We start from the raw sequence: 11,344 nt of genomic DNA, 5'->3' as shown, positions 1-11,344 counted from the left end.
TAAAAGTCTTCGATGAAAAATTATACAAATAAAATTTGTTACAAAAATTTACTATAAAAATCAGATTATCATAAAAAACAATTGAAAAGTTTTTTATGTAACAAAATTATATAAAAGTAATAGAATATTAGGTATAAGCAAAATAACAAACATGACTTGCAAAAAAGCACAAACAAATTATCACAATATAATTTTAATAAAGCAATATATATTTAAATAATTAATGGCATAATTTTTCTTCAACAAAAAAATCAATTATATAAAGAAATTAACACAATCATTTTATTGGAAGGACAGAGGAGCCAATCGTTATTGGCAAGAGGAGATGCGGGGTATGAATATATATATATATATGATTAATGATCTAGATTAAATTACTTTATATATATATATATATATATGAAAAGTAACCTTTGGATTTTTAAGGAATTGTCATTACGACGTAAACATTTATGATAACCAACAGGGCACGTGGTTATTTTGCCTATAAATACAAGAATCTGTAACACATCTAATCACACAACATCTAAAAAAAAGAAAATTAATCAAAGAACTACTCCCGAGACCCTTACATATAATATACTGTCATTAATTTTCGTCCATTACAGATCGAGCAAAAGAAAATGGTGGTTTCCGGAGGAGAACACGACGGTATTATTAATGATGTTCATCACGATTGCTTCAAAGTAAAAGTAAGCCAGACAGTGGTGGTGGCCGCGGCTCTGCCGATGCAAGACCACTGGCTTCCCTTGTCGAACCTCGACCTGCTTTTGCCGGCGGTCGACGTGGGGGTCTTGTTTTGCTACAGCAACATTACCAGCGGTAGTCCCACATCGACAACGACTGACAGTTTTGGGGCCAAGGTTTGGGTTCTTAAGAAGGCTCTGGCACAAGCCTTGGTCACCTTCTACGCCTTCTCTGGAGAGCTCGTCAAGAACGCCGAGGGAGAGCCCGAGTTGTTATGCAACAACGGCGGCGTCGACTATGCTGTAGCCTACGCCGACGTTGAGCTCTCTCAACTCGATTTGTACAACCCCGACGACTCCTTCGAGGGCAAACTGGTTCCCGGTAAGAAGCGCGGCGTTCTGGCGGTCCAGGTAATCATGTTATATATATATATATATTGCAAATTCGTATAAATATATATATAATTGTTGTACGTACGTTAGCTAAATTTTAAATGTTATGTAATAATAACAGGTTACTGAGCTCAAGTGTGGTGGCATAGTGGTAGCATGCACATTCGACCACCGTATTGCCGACGCGTATTCTGCTAATATGTTCCTTATCTCATGGGCTCACATAGCTCAATCCAAACACTTCTCCCTCCGACCCTCTTTCCGCCGCTCTCTCCTCAACCCTCGCCGCCACGCGAGCCGCTACATCGACTCGTCTCTTGACGACATGTACGTTCCCGTCACCGCTCTCCCGCCTCCTCCTCCTTCCACCGCGTCAGCCGTCGATCAGCTCATCAGCCGAGTATACTACGTCAAGGCGGAGCAGCTGGAGTGGCTCCAAGCTCAAGCTGATACCGGAAACCGACTCAAGCGGCCAACAAAGCTTGAATCTTTTAGCGCATTCCTTTGGAAGATGGTGGCCAAATGCGCCGCCTCGGAACACCCCGAAAAGATTTGCAAGATGGGATTGGTGGTGGACGGACGGCGGCGTCTAGGTCGGACGAAGGCGGCTGCGGAGGAGATGGATTGCTACTTCGGAAACGTTCTTTCGATTCCGTTTGGAGGGAAGAGAGTGGAAGAGCTGGTTGATGAGCCGCTTAGTTGGGTGGCCGGAGAAGTGCGCGAGTTTCTAGGAATGGCTGTGACGGAGGAGCATTTCTTAGGTCTGATAGACTGGGTGGAGGCTCACCGACCTGTGCCGGGACTGGCAAAGATATACTGCCAGGGAAGTGAAGACGGGCCGGCGTTTGTGGTGTCGTCCGGACAGCGTTTTCCGGTGACGGAGATTGATTTTGGGTGGGGTGAACCGGTTTTCGGGTCGTACCATTTCCCTTGGGGCGGAGACTCCGGGTACGTGATGCCGATGCCGAGCACCGCCGGGAACGGTGATTGGGTGGTTTACATGCATCTGCAGAAGAAGCAAATCCAAGTGATAGAGGAGGAGGCTGCTCATGTTTTTAGGCCCTTCAAATTTGATTACGTTCTTAATAACAATGACAAGTTAATAATTAACAATAATAATTAATATATTATGCCGTTTTGTTCTTATTAAATAAACAAAATGATTATAGGTGAGGATCAATTTCTAGTACTTGATGATTTGTATAAATTATTGAAATTGATAATATATATATATAGCCTGTCATGTGTTGTTACTTGCTTTTAGCTAACTATTAATCCACATTAATTTTTAATTTTTTCTCAATCGATATAATTGGGAATTTTGACTGATTCCAGTATATGTAATTGTTAAGGACACCACTCACGGGGCCAAGGTGAAATATTATCATGAATGCAATTTAATATTATTTGAATTTAATAAATATTATACATTTATTATAAGAATCTATCTCGTATAATCTGGAAGATTTTTATGTGTCAAATAACAACACACTTACTATAACAATATGCCACTGTAAATATAGAGAATATATATATCATAATAATTTTAGACCAACATGATAGTATTTTCCATATCAATTTTAGTTAGATCAACATAAATTTTTAAGTTAATTTGTAGCCACCGTAAAAGATTTTTTACGCCAGTGATGTAAAAAAGTTTTTGTCTAATATATTCATCTAAATCTTAATTTTATAAAAACTTTAAATGATATGTCAATTTTCTTAAGTCAATTTTTAACTGGCCTAAAACATTTAAACTGACATAAAAGAGTAAGATTTTTTTATGATTATCAACCTTTTCACGTCTGATTTCATGTAACAGTGTTAATGAGTATAAATATTAGAATATTTTGATACAGGTTTACATCAACATTTAATTAATTTATTTGAAATTTATTTGTCGATTTTTTGCACTCGTCATTCATAAGTAATATGTAATTAATGGGGTTATAGTATTTATAGAAGTCTAGTTAAAATAGAAGTGTAAACTTAATTTTTAATTTATTGGAACTTTTGATAATAAGGAGGTCTAGTCAAACTACTAGAGTTTTCTAGTTAAATTTCCTCCATCCTTAACTATATATATATTACATATATTGTCTTATCCTTACACGGCACTTCTTTATGGTTTTACTAATACCCCTTAACAATATATAGTACTTTCACATTCAAACTAACCTTTTCAATTCTCCACGTAAAATATTTTGATAACACCAAGTATCCTTCTAACGAATATTATGCTCTTTTATATAATTCACTCTCTTTTTTTATTACGATTTGTTTCCCTTTTTTTATTGCAAACAATATATATAATTTTAAAGTTTCTTAATTAAATATATGCTCCTTCTTTTTATTAACATAATTTATATTAATCATAAAATACCAAATAATCATAAAATTTATATGGACATATGATATATCAAATAATAAAATCTACAGTATACAATTATAAAAGGCAAATGTCACATATTATGCATTCTAGCTAATATACCATAGTTTTTAAATATACCAATATAATTAATTATTCCAAAACTATGTCAATATGTAAAATTTGAACACAATTGCCCTTGTCATTAACAATCCACTCTCTCTCTAAAACTATCTCTCAACCCCTCTCTCATTCTCTACCATGACGGCACCACCATCTACCTCCCCACGGCGACAGAGCACCACCTCCCCACGCTGTCGCCAACATTACCACCGTCCTCTCCATTGGTGCCGCCACCTTCCATCACCATTGAAGCATCGCATCGAATCTTTCTCTTCATTTTTTTTTATGTTTTAATGATTCAAACTGCAATTATCAAAATTGTATGTTCTACATACAAATTTTAAGATTTTAAATTATCTTATCTTATAGATCTCGAAAGAATACCAAAATTAAAAAAAATATATTCTAAAACGAACATTTGAGTAAAAAACATATAAACTTCCAAAGTTTTTATCAAATTTCAGTGCAGAGAGTTGAAATTGCATCGATTTGCATCGAAAGAGTATCATTTTGGCCAAAAATCAAGTTTTCATGATTGCATCGGAAAAGCATCGAAACACCATCGATTTTGCATCGAAAAACATCAATTATGCATTGAAAAAGCATCGTTTTGGCCAAAATGATGCTTTTTCGATGCAAAATATATAGTGTTTCAATGCTCTTGTGATGCAATCATGAAACTTGATCTTTGGCCAAAACGATGTTTTTTCAATGCAAAATTGATGGTGTTTCGATGCTTTTGCAATGCAATCATGATAATTTTATTTTTAGCCAAAATGATATTTTTTCGATGCAACATCAATGGTGTTTCAATGCTTATGCGATGCAATCGTGAAAGCCTGTTTTTTGGCCAAAACAATGCTTTTTCGATGCAAAATTGTAGTGTTTCGAGGTTCTTGCGATGAAATCATAAAAACTTGATTTTTTTGGCCAAAACGATTATTTTTCGATGCCAAATCGATTGTGTTTATATGCTCTTGCGATGCAATCATAAAACTTGATTTTTTGCCAAAAGGATATTTTTCGATGCAAAATCGATGCAATTTCAATGCAAAATTGATGGTGTTTCAATGCTTTTGCGATGCAATCATGAAATTTTGATTTTTGGCTAAAACGATATTTTTTTCGATGCAAAATCGATGGTGTTTCGATGCTTTTACGATGTAATCATGAAAACTTATTTTTTGGCCAAAACGATGCTTTTTCGATGCAAAATCGATAATGTTTTAATGCTTTTGCAATGCAATCATGAAAACGTGATTTTGGCCAAAAAGATGCTTTTTTGATGCAATTTCGATGCTTTGCAATGAAATTTGATGAAAACTTTGGAAATTCATATATTTTCACTCAAATGTTCGTTTAGATGATTTTTTTTTAATTTTGATATTTTTTTTCGAGATCATATAAAATCTTAAGATTTTTATGCAGAACATACAATTTTGATAATTTCATTTTGAATCATTAAAACATTAAAAAAATGAAGAGAGAGATTCAATGGGATGCTTCAATGGTGATGGAAGGTGGTGGTGCTCTGCCGTCGTTGGGAGGTTGTGGTGGTGGTGCCGTCATGGTAGAGAGGAGAAAGGGGGGGGGGGGGGGGGGGGGGGTGTGGGGGTTGTGAAGGACAGGGGCAATTGTGTCTAAATTTTACAAATTGACATAGTTTTGGAATAGTTAATTATGTTGGCATATTTAAAAATTATGGTATATTAGAATGCATAATATGTAATATTTCCCTTATAAAATCTTTATACTGTTTAATATATGATTATACCAAATTATAAAATCTTTATAATACATGTTTCCATTTTCATATTAGGTAAGGGAAATTTCACTATTCATGCATAATAGTGTCTATTATTACAAAAAAAATACCACCACTATTAACTATTTCATTTGGATGATAAACATTCCTCATCCACCCAAAATACCCCTCCCATTTTTCTACCCAAAATTTTTTTAGATCTCTTTATACACTCAGTTTCTCTCTCTCTCTCTCTCTCTCATAAGAAACCCTAACTTTCCATCGAACCCAACCCCCGTCGAGCCCCAACCCCGTCAAACCCCAACCCTTGTCGAGCCCCATACCCCGTCGATCCTCAACCTCTGTTGAGCCCAACCCCCGTCGAGAGCATCTCAGGTAACCCATGGCAAACGAACACAATTGGAACCCGACGGCCCATGGCAACACAATTTCCTCCCAATCAAATCAAAGGTTAGATCTCAAATACCCACTCCCTATTTAATCGAAAAACAAGTCTTTCATTTGGAATATGGGCTCTGTGATCTGTGGAAGGGAATGGGTTCGTCGATATTGTGCGTTTTTTTCTGGGTTCATACCAGTTGCTCGATAGGTTCGATAGTAGGCTCGATAGCGACAGCATGAATGGTTCGATAGGTGCTCGATAGGATGAGTGTAAATTGCTCGATGGATCTGTGGTATTAGATAAAAGGGGCTCGATAGGTTCGATAGTAGGCTCAATAGGGACATCATGAATGGTTTGATAGGTGCTCGATAGGATGAGTGTAAATTGCTCGATGGATCTGTTGTATTAGATAAAAAGGGCTCGATAGGTTCGATAATGGTTCGATAGTAGGCTCAATTGTAGCTCGATTATTGCTCGATGGTTATTTATGTAGACAGATTTTGCTTTTCTCGATAGGCTTGACACTGGCTCGATAGTCTCTATAGTTTTAGGTTGTTGATATTGCTCGATAGTTTCTTGATAGTGGCTCGATAGGGTGTGTTACAACTCGATAAAGCTCGATGACAGCTTATTTCAGTTTTTTGATCATTTTTTTTTAATTTCTTCCCGATTATGTTTAACATTTTGTTTTCTTACCAATTTTTTTCATGTGTTGTTGCAGATGCCTAAGTTTCTTATTCCGTTTAGTGATCATTTTCCTGGTCGAGTCACATATCGAGGTAGTAGCACTTTAAATCACATTAAGACTAGGTTTGTGGACCTTAGGCTGATAGAAAGGGCTAAGGAATCCCCTTTCAAGCAGTTCTTTTTGGCTTCGGGGTTAAATTTCTTCGGAGTTTTGGTCCATCAACTGCTTTTGAGGAAAATCGCCAACAACAACGAAGATGAGGTGCATTTCTTCTTGGGGTCGAAGTCTTGTAGATTCGGCATTGGAGAGTTTCCCCTGGTGACGGGATTGAATTTCAGTACCTTCCCATCACCAGAAGAGTTGGAATAGTGTAATCTCAGCGACCACTTGATAAAGGGGTATTTCAATGATGCTAAGAAAGTAAAGCGCTCACAGGTGGACCATGCTTTCAAGACTTGTATTGTTGTGGAAGATGTGTACAAGCTTGGTCTATGTTTTCTGATTGAGGGGGTTTTGAATGCCATAGAGGGCAAGTTGCATATATGTGAGATTTTCTAAAGATGGTTGAGGATGTAGAGTACTTCTTCAGCTATCCATGGGGGAAGTACTCTTATAGGAGGCTATTGCAGTCTTGTAAGAAGGACATGGTGAAGCAAAAGGCCAACTATGACAACAAGAATGATGCCAAGGTGCAACAAGAGTCCAAGTACAGTCTGTATGGTTATACCCCGGCCTTACAATATTGGGCATGTGAGGTTATCCAACAGCTTGCGACAAAAATTTTTGTGAGCTCGGGAAACATGGTCCCGAGGATGCTTAGTTGGTCGCATCGGAGGAACAAGGATTTCACCAAGTCTGTCATCTCAACGATGTTATCAAAGAAGAATGTAAGTTATATTTGATTGACATTAAACAATAATTTTTTATCTATATGCTTATCTTTTATGATTATTTGAGGTAATCAAATGTTTTATGTTGTTTGCAGTTGATCGTCCTTCCGATGTTGAAGCCTCGACCAGCTGAAAAAGACTATTATTTATCGTTGACAGAGGGATATCTTCCCCTTTATCCCGGGCTTGGCCAGGATCTCGGGGAGGCTGATGAGGAGGAGGATGCGACTTTTGAGAAAGTCGCAGAGAAAGTTTCTCAAGCAGCCAAGATATTTGATGATGTTGCCCTAGAGGAGGAGGAGGTTGTAGGTCCCACCTCTTTTGTTGCCCCAGCTACAGCCCCACCCTCAGCCCTAGCACCAGCCCCAGTCTCAGTCTCAACCCCAACACCAGCCCCAGCCTCAACCCCTGAGCTCGCTGAGTTGATTGAGCGGTTGGACAGAGTCGTGGATCGATAGGAGACCCTCCTGAAGAACCAGTTAGTGATCCTGGACACAGTTAGTCGGATCCTGGCGTTTATTAAGGAAAAACCGAGGGGCTCCAAGGAAGATTCAAACTCAGAGTCACTGGATATTCCTCTGGACTATGTTGATGATCCAACCACGCCTCCTACCATCATTGTGACACCTAATGTTGCGACTCTGGGAGTCGTTATTGTCAACCTTGAGGATGTTGCTGGGGTTCAATTTCAGAGGACTAGATGCAAACCAAATTGGTTTGAAGACTCCACCGATCCCACGAGGAAAAGACCTCGCACTGATGCAGGTGCACCAGAAGAGGAGGCTACACAGGTGCTGGACCCTCTCAAGAAGCCAGATCGCAAACAGTATAGGACAGTTTCCAAGTGGCTGCTTGGAGACATCCCCAACAAGACCCTGATGGATGTAAATACTGGGAATCACCGTCCAACGTGGTTTTTGACGTGGAAGACACCCAGTCATGGCTCAATGATGGGGTAAGCCATTTATACCTAATGACTCAATAGTGGTAGAAATTATGTTTTGTTTTCAATTTTACAAGTTCTGTTTTTATTGACTCGATATGAGCTCGATAGGAGCTCAATGGGGGGCTACCTGGATTGATATGACTTGATAGTGGCTCGATAGGAGTGTTAAACTAGGGTTGTTGTTTACTGTTTGAGATTAGCTCAATGTGAGCTCGATGGAGATCGATAGTAGATCGATAGGGGTGTTAACTAGGGTTGCTATTTACTGTTTGAGATTAGCTCGATGGAGCTCGATAGTAGATTGATAGGGGTGTTAAACTAGGGTTGTTGTTTACTGTTTGAGATTAACTCGATGTGAGCTCGATGGAGCTCGGAAGTAGATTGATAGGGGTGTTAAACTAGGGTTGTTGTTTACTGTTTGAGATTAGCTTGATGTGAGCTCGGTGGAGCTCGATAGTAGATCGATAGGGGTGTTAAACTAGGGTTGTTGTTTATTGTTTGAGATTAGCTAGATATGAGCTCGATGGAGCTCGATAATAGATCGATAAGGGTGGTGTTTACCATCTGAGAATAGCTCGATATGAGCTTGATGGGGCTCGATATGGACTCAATGAGCTCGATGTTTAGTTCGATATAAGCTCTATAGTGCTTGATTATAACTCAATTTATTCGTTTATGCACTATTTTTTAGCCATTTATGATGGTCTTTGCTAACTTTTTATATCGTACTCTCTTTGTAGCATATTGATGCGACATATTACATGCTTCATATGCGTCGCAAGTATTTTCCCAATACACATCGCCAGAATGCAATTGTGATGAACATTTATTTCTCACAAGTAATACCTTCTCGATATGATCAATACAAGAAAATTGCCAACAAAACAAAGTACACGTGGAATTCTGACGTTATGTCCATATTGACTGGAATCGAGCAGCAGTTTCTGGAATCTTTGAAAGGAGTTGAGGATGTATATTGGTGCTAAAACTATGAACAGCAACATTGGTTTGCCATTGAGGCTTCTATTTCTAGTTGGACTCTCACTGTTTGTGATTCAGACAACTCGGTGATTAGTGACGCAAAGCTGGAGGAAATTATGAATCCATGGTGCTTTTTGCTTCCTTCTCTATTGATGCAGGGTAAACTGTTCACTGATAGCTTGATGTTGAAGATTCCTACAGCAGAAAAGAGGCCGCATCAGTTCACATGGTGTCGCAAACAGAAATACGAGCTCACTCAGTCAAAGAGAAGGTAACAAACATCATCTTCATACTATATTTGTTTCTAACTAAAATTATAGTATTGTACACTTAATGTTTACATTTTTTTTACAATGGGGATTGTAGTGTGTATGTTGTCAAGCATATTGAGCATCTCATGGCCGACCTTCCATTGGAAACCATCTGCGATTAAAATATAGAGGTGTTCAGGAACAAGTGGACCACAGACTTGTGGTATCAAAATTTGTTACCTTGATGATTGTATATATACAGGGTCTTTACATGTGCAATTTTTTGTTCACTTTTTTTTTTATAACTCTCATTTGGTTGTTATCAAGCTATATCGAACATTATCGAACTAATATCGAGCTACATGGAATTGTTATCAAACTAATATCGAGCTTCAATCGAGCAATATCATTTTCATATCCATTATCTAGCTGTTATCAAACTAATATCGAGCCATATCGAACCATTATCGAACTACAATCGAGCTATATCAAACCATTATCGAACTAATATCGAGCTAAGATTTGAAGTCAGTTTAGAAGCTAACAATCATGTTATCGAGTTCATATCGAGCTACTATCGAGTTCATGTTGGGATACAATTGAGCTCATCGAGTTTACATCGAGCTTAACATAACTTTTAAGAAAAATAAAAGAAAAAAAGGGAAAACAAGCTAGGTTATTAATACAACAAGTCCAAATGGGAAAAAAAAAAAGTTTACAGCCTAGCTTTGCATGTAGCCTTGTTGTGGCCAATACCACCACACATACTACACGTGCGCTCTTTGCGAATGATTTCACGCCATTCAATGGAGTGTGGTTTGTCTTCCTTCTTCCCACCTTTTTATTCTTCGGCCGACCAACTGATTGTTTCTCAACAGGAACCCCAACTTGCATTCTCTCTATGTTCTCGGGAACTTACCAATCATCCTCGTTGCCAATTGGGTAAATTGTTTCCTTGTAAGAATCCCTCCACATCTTAGTTGTGTATTATGGGGAACACAGTGTGTAAATGTTGACACCGCACAAGATGGTCGCAACCACACCATGAACACAAGAGTAACCAATTATTTGAAACATGCCACAGGAGCATGATTTGGTGATCAAATTCACCTCACCATCACCTTCTGGGTCTACCACATGAAATTCGAACTATCCAAGAGGATGGGCTTTCAAGTACCTTGCATCATCTGGGAAGGTTCTTGCGTCTCTGGTTTTGTTGTTGAAACTTTCAGCATAGTTGCTTGTCATTACATTGTATTGATTCCCAAGAAAGTAAGCACGAGTCCACTTATCGAAGCCAATACCCTCAAGATATTGAATTATGGCAGAATCCATTTGCTTTATATTGTTGAAGAACCTATGAAATTTTGACTTCCAAAATGCATATGCCGCATTCCACATCTCCTTGTGACAGTGATCATTCTTGAACTTAACGATTACATTCATACTTATGTGATGGTAGCATGCACCGTGGTAGGCATCAAGGAAGACCAACTCAAGAGCATGAATAATGCTAGCATGCATGTATGATACAAAAGCCAGATTATCAACAACTCCAATGACTTCCTTCAATTTCATCATGAAATACTTCCAAGAATTATGATTCTCACTGTCAACAATCGCAAACGCAATTGGATAAATGTGGTTATTCATATCCAATGCGACAACACACAGCATGTGGCCACCATACCTTGACTTCAAGAAAGTGTTTTCCACACATATAACAGAACGACATGATGTAAATCCCCTTCTACAAATTCTAAGTAAGAAGAAACAGTAAGAAAGCGACCGTCATCTGTGACAAAATCAGTTATTGTACCTGGATTCTTTTGCTGCAGCATATACAAGTAAGAAGGTAACTTGGAGTACGA

The 11,344-nt window shown here is 38.2% G+C and overlaps 1 protein-coding gene across 1 annotated transcript; it reads left to right on the top strand.

Moving 5' to 3' along the window:
* The first annotated feature begins 536 nt into the window (after window positions 1-536).
* LOC133822602 (coniferyl alcohol acyltransferase) lies at window positions 537-2,332 on the top strand. Its single transcript, XM_062254987.1, has 2 exons — window positions 537-1,097; window positions 1,201-2,332. The coding sequence occupies exons 1-2, from the start codon at window positions 624-626 to the stop codon at window positions 2,200-2,202; spliced, it is 1,476 nt and encodes a 491-aa protein (XP_062110971.1). The 5' UTR covers window positions 537-623; the 3' UTR covers window positions 2,203-2,332.
* The last annotated feature ends 9,012 nt before the right edge of the window (window positions 2,333-11,344 follow it).

The sequence above is a fragment of the Humulus lupulus genome, chromosome 3, assembly GCF_963169125.1.
Source record: "Humulus lupulus chromosome 3, drHumLupu1.1, whole genome shotgun sequence".
NCBI lineage: Eukaryota > Viridiplantae > Streptophyta > Magnoliopsida > Rosales > Cannabaceae > Humulus > Humulus lupulus.
The sequence above is the reverse complement of the archived record's forward strand: the minus strand, read 5'-3'. Positions and strand labels throughout refer to the sequence as shown.